We start from the raw sequence: 15,795 nt of genomic DNA, 5'->3' as shown, positions 1-15,795 counted from the left end.
ACTTTACAGTTCTCTAAGAGCGAGTCCGCCTTTGTTGGCAATATTTAATAAATTTACATTAAAAGTGAAAAATTATTCAGTAGTCATTCAGTGATTTTTCCCACACAGTTCTACATTGTGATTCTTTCCACAATTTAAAAAACCCTCGGGTGGTATAATAGATACTAACATATATGATACTAACATATACTAACAGTATATGAGCTGCACTTACACGGTTCCATATTGAGCCTATAGTTCCCCCTCTTGATTGGTTGTCTTCTGCGTTGAAATGTTGTTTCCTACAGCAAATTCACAGACATTATTTTAATCCCACCCGCTGAGCAAAGCTTTTAACAATAAATATTAGGCATAAAGTTATTTGTGAGACAACTTTTGGTTTTCGGTTCACAGGAATGCATCTTCTCCCGCTATGAGCCTTAAAATATGTTCATGTCGTTTACTTTCATCTAAAAAAGTGCATTTTTCCCTTCGAGCAATTATTTGAGTTTTAAGAATACCCACGCGTCAGACCGATAGCAACGCAAACGATTTGATTAATGCGTAAAGCAATTAGTGGAATTCAACTTGACAAGTAACTGCCAGTAGAATGTGATAAGCTATAATTGGCTTTAAGCCGGCTTATGCCTTCACTGCGCGATACCATGCTCGATGCGTGGCGTTATTTACACGGAAGCAGTGTTGCCAATATGCAACAAGATGGTACTATATTGCATAGTGTTCATATAATTTTTTGCAGCGCCAATTTTTGACGTAGAACACCAATCATATATACATATATATATACTTCAACAAAATATTTATCTGAGAAAATTATATTTTTTTCTCACCCAAGATTTTATATTTGCATGTCATCATTTATTTACTTTTTTATTTATTTTTTTGACTTACATATGAAACTCAGCTAACGCAAATTAACAGTCGAATTCAATTAGAAGTAAAGATTATATATTATATTTCAAGCACTTGTATGAATATATGGAAAGAATTATCATTTTATTTTTGAAAATAGGGTAAAATCGAATGCCACGCCTATAAAAATTGTATAAAACTATTGAGGAGACGTACAAGGGGAGATGAATGCATATTTTTTATACATTTATATAAAAAAGATTATATATTATATTTCAAGCACTTGTATGAATATATGGAAAGAATTATCATTTTATTTTTCAAAATAGGGTAAAATCGAATGCCACGCCTATAAAAATTGTATAAAACTATTGAGGAGACGTACAAGGGGAGATGAATGCATATTTTTTATATATTTATATAAAAAAGATTATATATTATATTTCAAGCAAAGCACTTGTATGAATATATATGGAAAGAGAATATTCTTTTTATTTTTGAAAATAGGGTAAAATCGAATGCCACGAATAGCAGCGGATATTCCTGCAGGTCCACCGCCCACAATCACCACATCTACTTCGTCTATAAACCGTTCCATATTGACTCCTAGGAAAAAGAAGAGCGTTAGTAACAAACTTTACTTATAGTTTATTATCTGTATAGTAATCACATACCTTTCCATCGTTCATCATTGCCCCGCGGATGTATTGTATAATGTGTTGTTATCTTTGGATATTTAACCGAATCGGAAGCACTACGTACAACGATGGGAGTAAAGAGTTTATTAACTGAAAAACGTAATTTTTTTTAAAGTACTTTAATAAATATTTATTTATATGAATAGCTCTTTTAAATACTTATGCGAATGTAAGATGAAGGTTGTTAAAAGTTTACAAATAAACTGAAAAATCTCAAACTCAATTAATATATAGTTGTAAATCTTATACTAATTAATATTAAAATCTAGTGTAAAGCATGCAAGGAAAACTGAAGAAAAAAAAAATAACAGAAATAATTAAATAGTAATAAATAAATAAGAAGGAAAAAAAGGATGTACACAACCAGCACAGAGGCACACCCACAACCCTAACCAGATTGCAAGTGAACCCCAATGGGCTATGCCGTTGAAAAGTTGTGAATATATTAGATCTACTGAAAAGTTTCAAGATATCTGCGAATATTCATTTGACACATAGTTGGCTCTTTCTTTTTATCATTGTATACATACTACGATTGCCTCTCTTCCTCCCTATGCAAATAGGTTGCTTCTGTTGTCCTCACCGTCTCTTGAGAAACGTAGATTTGTTCTTGGCGTTTCCTTCGTAACCAAAGTAATAAATAATGCTATTGACTCACCTGCATTACTTGGTGAAATAAGCTTTAATGTCTCCAACCGCTTCTCTAGGCACTTTACCTTGGTTAAGCTTAGTCGGTGTAAATATAATTATGAGCTGTTTAATCCGCTCAGAGTTGTTTGCAAGAACCCAAAAGATGTCATCACTTATTCTCATTATCGAACTCTTTAAAGTCCATTAAAGCCACTTTGCTTAATGCGCGTAATTTACCTAAGTCGTAGTTAAGCTAGCTCTTAAGCTTAAAAAGTCGTTACGATTCAAAAATGAATTGTTGTTAACTATTATTATTGGTTGCCAAGCTTATGCATGTTTGCGATGGCTTAGGGGTTCCATTCATTGGCAATTTGGCCCTGTACTGGTTGTGGGTGTGGCTCTATGCTAGTTGTGTACATGCTTTTTTTCTTTTTTCTTCTTTTTCCTTCTTATATGTTTTATTATACTTATACTAAGTTTTACTATTAATTAATTTAAGATTTACTTCAAGAGCCAATTGAACTCGACTGTCAAAATTTTTGATTGGATTTCTTGTATAAGTGGTATAAATAAATAAATAAGAAAATAAATAAATACTAATGTAGCAAATGAACTAAAACGAAGAAGATTCCCGTTGCTAAGAGAATTTATCTTGTAACTGCAAAAGAACTTCTCAAGGTAAAAATCTTCAAACCTGCCTTCTTTGACGAGGTCGCTTCCAGACACAATCACGTCAGCAGTAGTTACTCTAACTGCTTCAAAAAATTCAGTAACATCTTCAATAAAGTTAACTCAATACCCTCCTGGAATAATATTATTCATGATATATGCGTAGTTGAATTAAACTTACTTAATTTGATCACCAACTCAAAAAAAAATCGATCAGGGTCTTGTCTTCGAATCGCTTGTCTGCAAAAACTTAACCACTTCGTCGAAAATAACTTCAAAATATACGCAACGGATGGATCTATCAATTCGGACATCTCTAGTTTTTCAATTATTGAATACTCAAACTTACTTATAGGAAAATTCAAAGTTCTACAAGAACTATCATCCACTTTCATTGAACTTCTGGCCATCAGACAAGCAATCATCCATGCATCTGAAATTAAGCTGAAAAAATTTGTAGTTTTCTCTGACAGCAAATCTGCTCTAATTTTAATCAAAAACAAAGACCCATTCAACAAGTATGTCTTCGATATCTATAACCTTTTAAAAGACCCAAGTATTGAAAAATGCCACATCATCTGGATCCCAGGTCACTGCGGTTTTAGTATCAATGAAAAAGCTGACTTCCATGCTCGTCAAGCTAGGTTCGATGGTACAGTTTTGTCCATAAACTACCCCCCCAGCGAAGCTTTTCTGCTAGTCAAAAAACTCATCATAAAAGGATGGAAAGATGAGTATCATGTTTTAGCTAGAGAAAAAAGTGACCGTCTGTTCTACAAAATTTACCCTTTTTTGACACCCACGCTTCTACCTAAAGGAAAATTCACAACATGGGAATTTAAAGTTCTTCACCGTCTTATGAGTAATCACACCTACGACAAGGTCTATTTTAAAATGATCAAAGTCTTCTCCTCTGACATCTGTGAGGATTGCAATATTACTGAGTCTGCCGAGCACCTGATTTTTGAGTGCAGGAGGTTTGACAGGTTTGACATCCTTAGACAATCTTTCAGTATATTTAACCTGTATAACAATCTATATGAAATTTTTCGTGCTGGTAACTTTAGGCATTTGAAGCAACTGACTGCCTTTATCAAATCAGCTGGGTTTTCATTCTAATTTTACATTTAGTATTTTTATTACAATCACGAATCGCCTACACTTTTTCTTTTATCGGCATTATTAGCCGGATCTTGACAGTACACTGTGCCACATCAGTCCATCTATGCTTAAATTTTTTCATCAATCGTTCTCAACTTCGTTTCTGGATTATGGATGTAACATTAACTTAACTGGTCCAATCCATTTCTAAACAAACAAAAAAAAAAAAAAGAAGAAGAAGAAGAATCTTCGCGTTAATATGAAATAGGACGCAGTCCTGGATCCTTGGCTACTGATAATGTTCATTTGTGCCACTGGATTTTCTATGCATTCTAACAAAAGAAAATGAAAACATTTATTGAAGCATTTGGTGAAAGTACAAATTCTGGTGGAGCATGCAGAAAATTTCAAATAAGTGATTTCGACCTTTCTAATAAGCCATGCCCTGGGCCATCATTTTTAACCTATGACGGTGCTGTTAAGTCTATGTTTGAATAAAACCTGTTTTTGGCTACATCGAATATTGCGGACAAGCTTTTTTCAGCTCAAGAACCGATATCGGAGCACATTCGGAAATTAGAATTTAGTCTAGAAACAGATTTTCGATAGACATGTCTCTTCTACAAAGAGATCAATCCGTCGACTGTTCTCATATTTCATTTATTTTATTGTTTATACCCAAAGTCGGCGATATAAATTATATTTGACTTGCGGTTGCAAATCTTCAGTTAAATGCGACACAGCGATTTGACTTGAAACTGCACAAACCAATCTATTCAAAATTCGGGAGGATCGAATCTTGCAATAGGCTATCTATTGTTGAATTCGATGAATGAGAGATCGTAAAGAATTCTATGAACGACGGAGAAGACATAACCACATGCATATTCAGGTAATAGTGAGCTATTGGACGATGCATTTTTCTTTAAATTTCGTAAGGAGTCTAATAAAGAATCGGAACAAATCATACGTTATAGACGTAATGGTCTTCCACTAACTAAGTTTATAGCTCTTTGTGCATTTTCCATAAATCAGTCTTTAAAAACAGGACAAAAAAAACCTTCGCCCAATCTCTTATCTAAGGAATTCAACTTGATAAAAACATGCTTGATTAAAATGTTTGGAAAAGCATTGTTTATACTTATTTATCTTTGCTCAGTTTAATACTAATTTTTTTCGGAATCAAACATTTGATGAAATTCGAATGGCGTTTTGAAGTAATCTGGCAAAATCAAAGATGTTTGATTCCCCAACTTGTAAGTGGCATTTTTCCATGGATTAAGTATAAAATCAACTTTTTTCACATCACCTCGCTTAAAATGATGTTGTGGGCGTAATCCAGGCAATTGTTTGTTATAAATGGCTAAATATCTGTAAACAAGTTGAAGTCATTATAATTACAAGTCATGTCATTGATTGCACTCTATTTATAATTAACTGATTTGTGATTTTATAGATGCGTAAAGGAAACTTTGAAATTATCCATCTGACGAGCGCATTAATAGTTATAAATCCAACAGCAAAATAGTATATATCATCCTTTTCTAATATTAAAGTAAACTGAGTCGACTCTAATATATCGAAATTGTAGGTATATTGATACATGGCGGCCAATACAATTAGGGAAGTAGTAAACGTCGATAAACGAACTGACCAGCAAAGATACGATTCCATAGGTACATAATAGATAAGTTGATGACTTTCAGATACTCGATCTATTTGCTTAAAATATTTCTCTTTCTCCAATGATGAAACATTTCGTCCTAATTTCTTTTGAAGAAACCAATTCGATGATGTAGTCCTATATAAGAACAAGTGCAAAAAATATCAATCAATTAAAAATGACATTATATAAAAATACTTTAGTGAACGATGACTTAGCATGCTACTAATTTTTTTATTATTAATAAATGATTTTAGTATTTTTAGCAATTGCATTGCAAATAATAATTGTAGAGTTTTCTGTTTTCTTCAATTTACTTTAATTGTTCATTACATTTTGCGATAAAACTTTTAGTGAATTCAGCAAAGGAATTGCTAAGCATATCGATGTTTTGTTTAACTAAACTTTCACTGCTCTTTGATGAGCGCAGTAAAAATTCGACTAGAATTTCATTTCTAAAACCAAATGAAGGAAAGCGTTAAAACAACAGAAAAATTTCTAATATTTTAAAATTTCTTAATATTAATGCATATAATTAGTTTGAAAATAAAAAACAATTTTTTATTTCCTTTACAGTAGACTGTTGCTTCGTTTTCTTTATGACATCCTGTTAAATGGCTATACTGCATTTGTTACGCGTTGATAACCAAATACTATGAAGCAACCCCTAGTTATACAACTTACGATATATATAATATAAAGCAACCATAGCATCATAAATGGCTGAATCGACACAGTGCTGCTGCTGCAGTGTGCAATTGGTAAAATATAGTTGATTTTTTAGAAGAAAAAACTAATCATTCACAGGTTAATGTATACATACTCGTGGCGAAAAAAAAGAGTTTTTATAAAATATACTTTGTATATCTTGTATGAATAATCATTAATAGTTGCTAATAATTACTGTTTTAGAACTGTATTTTTTAGTAGCTCTATAGAAAGTTACTTAGTAATTGCTTGGCGATAGCTAATACTTTCTGCATATACATATACTGTGTACGCTTAATGTTAAATGTATTGTGTAGGCATAAAGGCTTTGGAGTGTTAAAGAAAATATCTGTGAACATTTTTATTAACTGATAAACGATAAGTTTTGGCCGAAAGAAAAAATTTCCGCCTTTTGTCGAAATGAAACAAGGAGGTAATTATGATTCTTCTGGAGACAGAAGATATAAACGTCACCAACAACATCAACAACATCAACATCAACCGCAGCACACAAGGCACACAAGATCATCTTATAATAATTCACCGCAGCTTCAAAATCAACAATATAATTATTCTTCACACTATAAGACGTCCTCGTCGTCATCGTCAGGTTCGCATACTTATGGACATTTGCATTCTAATAGCGCTTATGAGAATAATCGCCTTAAATATGATTATGAAAAGAATAAGGAACCGCCGTACAAACAAGCGAAAGTATTGAGTAAATCTGGTTATTATCAACAACGTGCATCGTCAACGCATCAAGATCTTTTCAATGCCACATTTCCTCATTTGGTCCAAACAACGAACAATGATAGCTTGTATTCAAGTGTGAATCAAAATCAGGAGATGCGGATGTCATCAAATTCGGCAACATGTAGCAAATGCTGTAACGTGTACTGTACGTGTGGTCTTTCAAATTTAACAATGTATTCCTTAAAGAGCGGTTCAACGAGTCCCTTGATGCTTAGTAACTCGTTTAATTATGAAACGGATTTCACATCGTCAAATACCAATGTAAATTCGCAAAATCTGTGGCATTTTAATCAACCACCTTTGCCGCCTCTACCGTGTTCGGCTGCGCCAAAACCGCCGCCACCACCACCGCCACCTCCGACTGCTGATGTTCTGCCGGGTGTGAGTAGAGATATGTATGATCACCCACCTCCTTTGGTTATTCGGACACCAGATCAGTTAAGTGAGAAATCTCACTTAGCGGCAAAGCAACAGGCTACATCTCATCATTTGGTTCCATCCGCATCTTTGCTCGATGACTCCCAGCACTCAGGGATGTTAAACCACCATTCAACGTCCAACATGGCATCACGGCAACCAGCGATTACTTCAACTCCCAATGACAACTCAATAAATCAACACAACAATATCATGGAAAACGAAACAGGTATTGCTCTGGACTTTCAAATTCTCTCCCTTACTCTACTCAAATATCTCCTTCTTTCTTTTATTCTATTGTAAATATTTTAATAGCTAATGCGGAACCGTCAAAATCTAGTTTACGTAAATGTCGTCGTAAGACCATGTCTGCCCGTTATGGCATACCAAAGGAGTGGTCGCGTGAATGTGCTATACAAGCTTTGCAAGCTGAAGAAAAGTTTTCTGAGCGCACGGAAAGAGCTCCGACTTTAGTTCTACGATTTCCCGATCCCGAAGTAAATCGGGAAATCGTCAGTAATTACAGCCCGGACATTGCTTATGTGTACTTTATGCAAAGCAGCGCCAGCCGTTATTGTACAGTCCGCCTTAAGCGGGAAGCAAACGTTCAAAAAGTTATAGAAACCATTTCAAAAATACCTTTTGGTACAGGTTTTATTACCGCAGAACTGAAATCGAACCCTTCACCCAAACCTCCCTCAACGAAACCCGAAGAAGTTGATCCCTATACGCTATACGTCGGCAATTTGTCGAGCACCATAACGAGAAATGTTTTGCGTGAACATTTTCCCGGTTGTGCTCGCATTGATATTGGTTTTGCAGTACGTCTAAAGAAGACTCGTTATGCCTTTATACGTTACACTAATGTCGACGACGCTATACAAGCATACCAAAATGCTTTTCATACGCAAATTGATAATCGTTCTATAATCTGCAGATTTCGGCGTATCACTAGCAATTCCACCACTAATGGAGATGATGTTGAAGCTCAGGAGGAAGCCTTAGAAATACACGATAGTTTCGAGAATGCACCGGATGGTAATGTAACTCACTCTCAAACACAAGAATTACTCCCAAGTCCGGCTCATGAAGACACGATAGATACGAAATACAATTTGTTGCGAGAAATTGAAAATGTGCAAAAGAATCAACCGCATAACAAATCTCAAAGTATAGAAACCCAAACCGATGGTTCGACGGTTATTTGTTGCGATACTGATGATATAACAGCACATATAGGTAACAAAAAATATATATTTTTAAATCTTATTATATTCTAAAAATAATTTTGAAATTTCAGAAAATTCCAAAAGTAAAACTGTTGAAACTCAAACGGATACTACTACTACAGGTAAATTGTTTATTTATTTGACTGTAGCGAAAATGAAAGTCTACCTCACATATATAATGAGCCACATATTTCGGATAAGTGCTTATAATATTAACAAAATATTTATTAGCTGGCGAGTAAAGTTTACAAATTATTTATTAAATGGATTCATATGCCTTTGAAGTAAATAGTAAGCCAGAAAAAAATCGTCACAAAAATAATTCGATAAGATTGTCTTTTGCAATGAACTCTATAGCTCATTAAGCTTCCCGTTAAACTCCATTAAAACAGACATTTCCTTTCAGAAGCTCCTGCAGTTGTTAATATTAAAAAAGAATCACTTGACGCCGAACAAAATACCGCACCCACGGCAAGTGATATACTGGGCAAACGTTTTGAAGTAGCTGCTACAGCGGGCATCAAACCGGAACCGGAAGAAGAATTTAGTTTACCTATCAACAGGATTCGCCCAACCGAAAGCACAGAAACTAATGAAATATTAAGCCTGAATCCAAACTTGGCAGCAATGCACTCTAACGATGTTGGTAATAGTTCATCAGGTAAACTGTACGGGCGTAGCTATGATGATAGCATTAAAAGGGAGCCAAATGAACCTTTAATTGGTAAGAGCTTTTACTGAGCTTATGCATAAATTGGTAGCGAAGATAGGTTAAGATTTAAACCCAAAGTGTATTGAATCATTTGGCAATATTGATATTATGTCCGGTCAAAGTTGATTGGATTACGTTTAATATCAATAGTAATCGTCTTTGATTGGTCTTGGCTTCGCTTACGGCTTGCTCGTTTTATGAGTCCTCCATGCGTCATAAAAAATGGCATTTATATATGTACATTAGGTGCTTGCATGTATATTGGTCATTTTTTCACTTGAAAACGGCTTACATTGAGAAGAATTGGTCCAAAAAGCTTTTTCACAACTTTTTTTCTCTTTTCTTGTTGAGCTGTGTTTTCGTCCAACGAGTCTTCCATTTCGCCCACTGTCTTCGAACTTGCTTAGACTGGTGAAAGCGCACCCAACAATTGGGATATAACGGTGGTATCACCGTAAGCTTTTAGAAGTGTTTGATGGGCTTCGTCAGCAGATTTCTTCAAATCAAACAACAAAAGTAATGAATGTCAAAATGCAGTTTTGAGTGTCTCATGATTAGCGTTATTGAATAACGGCATAGTAAATAGAAATACTAAAGGGTAATCTGTTATTTTATGTACAGAAAGAAATATCGAATAACCGTTGCGTACATTGATATTTTCACCAATGGATGTCGCTGATCAGAATATTTGGAAGCATATATATATATATTATATAAATATACATTTTTATTTCTGCGTTTAAAGTATAATTAAACGTCAGCGGAATTATAGATTACAATAAATATTTTGCTTTGCAGTTTGTGTTTAAACTCAACATTTAGATAATCTAAAAAACAACTCGTATTTCTCTCTCATTTTTGTTTATTTTCTGCACAGACGACGACATTATATGCATTGATGATGATGATGATGATGAAGAGGAAGCCAGACCAACAAATAGTTTAGAAGCTATGCGGCTACAAGAATTAAATACCATCGAAAATAAGTTTATAAAATCTGAAGTACATACGGATAGTGATACCGCTCCAGCTCCAACTACTACTGCAAGTAATGGTTTGGCTGGTGAAAGGGTTAATTTCATAAAAGGGCTTTATCATGAAATACGTGGCACCGAAAAGAGAAAACGTATCCGCGATGATTTGGATGATATATTTAGTAAACTGAATTCCGATTCGGAAGAAGAGGACGTTGAAAAATTGCTATGGTCACTCAAATAACTGAAAATTTCAACTCAATTTCCAACTTTTTTCAATTCTCTTTTTAATTTTTTTATTTTTTTTGCTTAATTTAAGTTTTGAAGTCATTCGTATGATTTAATTATAAGCGAACATATATATATATAAAGTATATTATGAAATGACTTCCAAAATTGCTTTCAACATAATTCTAAATGTTTCTAAATGAGCGATTTTAACGAGTTGATTCTGTGTGCAAAAAAAAAACATCCTTAATACACTTTAATCACTGTAAATAGTAACAGTAATTTGCGTATGCATTTATTTGCTAGTATTTTGGATTTATATTGCATACGCACCTATTAAAAATAAAATATTAAATTTCATTTAATAAGAAACTCGAATTCGTTATAATTTTCAAAGTGGAAGAATTGTGTTATCTTAAAATCGGTATGCGATAAGCTCAAGTTTATCTATAATTGATTTTTCATTACATAAATTTAATCATTCTTCTTCACAGGAATTATCGGAGGTGTTTTGCTTAATCGTCTCTGAAGATAAATTAATATTAATACTTTTATAATATTCCCTTTTCAATAAAATCTTTCTAGGAATTGACTTATTTGCGATCAGGCACATTTTGAAAATTGCAAACTAGTGAACAGAATACAGTTCCAGTTGTCGAAAGTTGCTATCGAAAGTTATTGATAAATCAGTCTACTTATTATGTTCTTTTCTGAATAACTACTTTCAACGAAGTGAACGTATCTACGACCGCCTTGTGACACATTTAGAAATGTTCTTTTAAGGGACTGAAGCGTAATACAATTGCAGTTACCGAAAGTCATTTAATATGAGGCTTGGTATCGCAAGTCAATCACTGAATTGTTGGTAACATCATATATATATCATATATATACATACATATATGTATATATCTCATATATTATGTATATTTGTGTAATTCAATGTTTGTGAATTCTTACTCTTTGTCTGAATATCGAACTTTGTTACTTTTAGGTCCACTTTCAAATGCCACTTGAAGAGGATCGGAGGTGAGATGGACACATTTGTCTTTGTTGAGTTAGTTAGTTCAGCAGATATTAAATAGAGAGCGTGGTTTAAATTTTTGTCCGTGAACATTCCACACCTACTACATCTGAAAGAAATACATGTGCTTTACCCTTAATGGACGGACAAAACCTACTTACCGAACGGCCAGATCATAATCTCTGGACCATTCATACTCTGCTCTGTCTACGACCCCTGATTTCTGTCGGGTGGTTTGATGGGCATATATATATATAGATATGATATATGCGGACATCCATATACATATATATTTCATGCTCGTCTGCTGTTTGCTCTTGGAACTTTTGTCGTAAAAAGTTGACTAAAAAGCTATTGACTAGCCTACAGGTGGACATGAGATGCTTCCTTGGTAGCATGAAAATGTGAAATGAATCCTTTACTTTTACATTTACATTATTTAATACCAATTTACCTATAATTTTAACATAAAATGTATGAACTTTTGTTAGAGAAAACGTTACATTACGCATGCCAAACCAAGCAACCTCATATCCAAATAAATTCTGATTAATAATCTTCAACGGAATAGAGTTGAAAAAACGGGACTTCGTCAGTGTACAAATTGTAGGGAGGGGATAAGGGCGATAAGGGTCTCTCTCGGCCGTCTGGCCATATTTTTGAAGAGCTCCCGCTGTGTTCTTACAAACATATTTTAGGAGCGTTGATTATTCATCACATTTTGCGGTTGGTGGAAAATTCAACTATCACATACCAATATTTTCCACACCCAAATAGAATATATTCATCTTTCAGCTGCATTTAAATTTCTTTTACTAATCGGTGACAGCCTTCTATTTCTTGTGTGTCATCTATTAATTAATTAAAAAAAATTAACTTTTTTGATAAGATTTAATCAAAGTTTTTCTACTTTCATATATGTATTTTTTCAAAAATTTTTTGATTTCACATTAAATCATTTGAAAATTACTTTTTTCACAATTAAAATTTAACTAAATAATAAAAAGTATAATTCGCAATTATCGTTTAATAATTATTTTCGGAGTTAAATATTAATTCCGACAAAATATAGAAAACAATTACATGTTAAGGGCAATAATACATACAATCCTACAAGTGGGTCTTTGTAGGTTGTATTGAAAAAATGTTTTCAAGCTTTGTAATTACTATTATTATCATTATTAAAAATACTTATGCGTAAGCAAAAAATAAAAACTATTTTACAATAATCTGAGCATTAACTTGCATCATTTTTTGTGACATTCTCATGAGTTAAGATCGTGTAAAATAATCTTTAGTATCGTTTGTGTCAAATTTATTTTGATAACGCAAAAAAAAGAACAAACAGAAAAAAAGTTATTTCTTTATCTTTATATAAATGAGAAGTTCTTTTTTGCTTATTTTTTATGCGGAATGTGAAATATCTAACTTAAAAATCACTTTGTTTGTAGTTTTGCTTTTTTTTTAACAATAACTTATTTATCGCATGCTTAAAGAAAAAAAAAAAAAAAAACAATGAATAGAAAATAATGACTACCTTTTTAGTGCGTGTATGTATGTATGTACATTTTAAACTGTGTGTTATTTATCTAAATATCTTATTAATAGGAGGCACCGTAAGTAAACTTCAATATTCATATGACTGACTATTCTTTAATCAATTCTTTACTGTTTCCTTTTCTTCTTTTTATATATGTTTCAAGATTTTACTTCTATTAAAATATTTTCAAATAATATATAAAAAATTTTCTTTAAAATATTTTATTCTTTTGCTGTTATTATTATTGTTTTTGTTGTGTTTGTTTATTTATTTTCTTTTCTATCGTCTTAATAACTATGAATTTGCTTTTAGCTAATAATCAATTTCGACGTAAATATGAGAAGCAATGTTGTTAATAAAGTATCGTTAAGAGTTGCACCATGTATTTGTACGGAAAGGGCACCATTGGACTTATTTTGATCAGAACGATCACTGGCTTCATCATGTGCTTGAAGTTCATCTCCACCTGTTTGAGAAGAGGAAAACAAAGTACAAAAAAGTTTTAGCAAAATTTATAAATAAAAATAAAGACAACCAATATATGATTTATTCAATTTAATTTTGTTTTATGATACAATTTTTTATATATATTAAAGGATTGTTTATCATATCTTTCATATTTTATAAGAACACATTTTTGATTTTTAAATTGCTCTGAAAACCGATAGTCGAAGAATGTAACAAGATTTAGACTTGATACCATTATGTCTTTCTTCTTATTATATATTCCTTCCCTCCATCCTTTTTCACCGATAACATCTGGCCCCCATTATGCGCGCGTCCCCTATACGCGGTCACATACAAAAACAAAAATAAATTTTTATCTCCATCACCGTCATCCTAAAACCGACTAAAATAAGAAAAGAGCTAAATTTTCATAATCTATAATACAAACAAAAGTGCAACGAACTGAAGACCGTATCAGTACTAAAGTGAGATTGGAACGTAATCTCGAGTCCCTATGACTGGGCTTGTCGATTCAAATTTGCTAATCCAGACTACTCACGGTTTCTAACCTAGTCGCCTCAGCTTGAATATTGAAAATTATATTTTTTTAGCATATAAAGATTCCGTTCAAAACATATTCTACAAACCGCTAACTTGCAAAATATATTAGACATTAAACTATAACTTTGTTCTTTCGTAAATAATTTAATAGCATCTCTGAAAGGGAGTTCCGCAAATACCAACTTTATTGCGACCTTTATGAATTTGAATATGACTTTTTTCTTCTTAGTTTGATCTGTATAAGTGGCAAAAAAATTTGGCTATTGTAAGTGTACTCAGGTCGGCTAACTAGGTTTGCTGAAGGCGGACAATGTGGTGCCGAGTCTTTTTTACTGGTTATTGACACCCGTCAGCTCACATTCGCTACTACAGTCGGCTCTTATATGGGAGGGGAGTGGGCGGTTGGGTTTCTTTTATTTTCAGAATAAAAATGCAAATTTACATGGTGAAGATGCTGTTCTTTATGAGTAACAAGCAAAAAATACGCAAAGTAATGTTGCTCAGAGTTTTTGTTGTATAAGCGTGTGGGAGTTGTAGACCTGACACTTTGACTGGTTTGGGTAATTTTTCAATGTTTCTGCCTTCTGTTTGAAGCTTCTGAATTAATTTTCTGACCGGGAGAGTGCTTACAACAGGCATTTAACAAATGGACAGGCCGACAACCGAACAGACTGAAATGTTCAAATCGATTCGGAATTTAATAATAAATTTTAAGATTTATCTTCTTAGTGGGAAAGACCCAAAATTTGTCTGGAAATCGGTTTTTTCAACAATACATAATAATTAAAATTTTTTTTTTAAACAGAACTAAAAATCTCTCAGCAGTCATCAATTCTTATTTAATTCTAATTAAATAAATTAAGAATTAGACTTACTATATGGATGTCAAGAAGGTAAAATTTTTCTTTTCGTCTCGCAAAAGTTGCTGGAAGGACATTTTTCGTTTTTAAATCGCAAGAGTTAATGACAAAAATTTTGCAACTGGCAATGATTAATTTAGTCTCTAATGCAAAACAATTAATTTGTATTTCCGGGAGTAAAATTTACTTTCCTGTACAGTTTTTATGGATGCCTAAAAGTTGCGCGAATTACGTTATAGCTTTTAAATACATTTTTTTAAATGTTAGCAAGCAATAAAATATCAACATTAACAGAGTCAAATACAATATAAGACACAAAAATAATTAATAACGTAGAAAAAATACATTTTATGGTTTTGTATCATAAATTTTCAACTTTTAACAGAAATATGAAACTTTCAGCAGAAACCTATAAATGCATTAATAATTTTGTCTTCTTCTTCTTCATTTCATGCTTTGAATGTAATGTAAATGAGTACAGAACAAAGAAACAAAGAAAAAGCCAAGAAAAGAGACAACTCATGAGTGTGAGAGAAGTGCGACAGAACTGTGAAATAGGATAAAATCGAATGCCACGAATAGCAGCGGATATTCCTGCAGGTCCACCGCCCACAATCACCACATCTACTTCGTCTATAAACCGTTCCATATTGACTCCTAGGAAAAAAGAAGAGCGTTAGTAACAAACTTTACTTACAGTTTATGTAATATATAATCTTTTTTATA

General features: G+C 32.9%; 3 protein-coding genes across 13 annotated transcripts in view; 1 reads left to right on the top strand and 2 right to left on the bottom strand.

The window, feature by feature from the left end:
- Positions 1–4,437: 4,437 nt before the first annotated feature.
- On the bottom strand, positions 4,438–12,564 carry LOC119642206. Of its 3 annotated transcripts, none has more exons than XM_038041246.1 (3): positions 12,416–12,564; positions 5,389–5,751; positions 4,438–5,321 (listed from the first exon to the last, which is right to left on the bottom strand). In XM_038041246.1, the coding sequence occupies exons 1-3, from the start codon at positions 12,460–12,462 to the stop codon at positions 5,117–5,119; spliced, it is 615 nt and encodes a 204-aa protein (XP_037897174.1). In that variant the 5' UTR covers positions 12,463–12,564; the 3' UTR covers positions 4,438–5,116. The 3 variants fall into 3 exon arrangements, with proteins under 3 accessions (XP_037897174.1, XP_037897175.1, XP_037897172.1); XM_038041247.1 differs by lacking the exon at positions 12,416–12,564 and adding an exon at positions 5,947–6,036; XM_038041244.1 differs by lacking the exon at positions 12,416–12,564 and adding an exon at positions 5,812–5,911.
- LOC119642205 lies at positions 6,286–10,829 on the top strand. 2 transcript variants are annotated; one of them, XM_038041242.1, is made up of 6 exons: positions 6,286–6,374; positions 6,639–7,723; positions 7,810–8,733; positions 8,795–8,845; positions 9,130–9,447; positions 10,313–10,829. In XM_038041242.1, exons 2-6 carry the CDS (start codon positions 6,742–6,744, stop codon positions 10,651–10,653), a joined length of 2,616 nt encoding a protein of 871 aa, XP_037897170.1. In that variant the 5' UTR covers positions 6,286–6,374; positions 6,639–6,741; the 3' UTR covers positions 10,654–10,829. The 2 variants fall into 2 exon arrangements, with proteins under 2 accessions (XP_037897170.1, XP_037897171.1); XM_038041243.1 differs by lacking the exon at positions 6,286–6,374 and having other exon boundaries at positions 6,385–7,723; positions 9,133–9,447.
- An 845-nt stretch (positions 12,565–13,409) lies between the features above and the next one.
- LOC119642247 (matrix metalloproteinase-14) overlaps positions 13,410–15,795 on the bottom strand; it is a 74,915-nt gene continuing 72,529 nt past the window's right edge. For 5 of the 8 annotated variants that reach the window (XM_038041313.1, XM_038041319.1, XM_038041316.1 and 2 more), the window contains exon 8: positions 13,418–13,667. In XM_038041313.1, the coding sequence (XP_037897241.1) occupies positions 13,554–13,667 (114 nt within the window). In that variant the 3' untranslated portion in view covers positions 13,418–13,553. Of the gene's footprint in view, positions 13,668–15,795 lie in introns of all 8 variants that reach the window. The other 3 variants (XM_038041317.1, XM_038041321.1, XM_038041325.1) reach the window with 2 other exon arrangements.

Source organism: Glossina fuscipes, unplaced genomic scaffold (assembly GCF_014805625.2).
Source record: "Glossina fuscipes isolate IAEA_lab_2018 unplaced genomic scaffold, Yale_Gfus_2 221, whole genome shotgun sequence".
Taxonomy (NCBI): Eukaryota; Metazoa; Arthropoda; class Insecta; order Diptera; family Glossinidae; genus Glossina; species Glossina fuscipes.
The sequence above is the reverse complement of the archived record's forward strand: the minus strand, read 5'-3'. Positions and strand labels throughout refer to the sequence as shown.

Coding starts and splice junctions, on each gene's coding strand:
- LOC119642206 (XM_038041244.1), bottom strand. CDS start 5,888: ATGCAATTGCTAAAAATACTAAAATCATTTATTAATAATAAAAAAATT. Junction 5,752..5,811: donor CTAAGTCATCGTTCACTAAA/GTATTTTTATAT, acceptor GTTCTTATATAG/GACTACATCATCGAATTGGT. Junction 5,322..5,388: donor ATCTATAAAATCACAAATCA/GTTAATTATAAA, acceptor ACTTGTTTACAG/ATATTTAGCCATTTATAACA.
- LOC119642205 (XM_038041242.1), top strand. CDS start 6,742: ATGAAACAAGGAGGTAATTATGATTCTTCTGGAGACAGAAGATATAAA. Junction 8,734..8,794: donor TGATATAACAGCACATATAG/GTAACAAAAAAT, acceptor TTGAAATTTCAG/AAAATTCCAAAAGTAAAACT. Junction 9,448..10,312: donor GCCAAATGAACCTTTAATTG/GTAAGAGCTTTT, acceptor TTTTCTGCACAG/ACGACGACATTATATGCATT.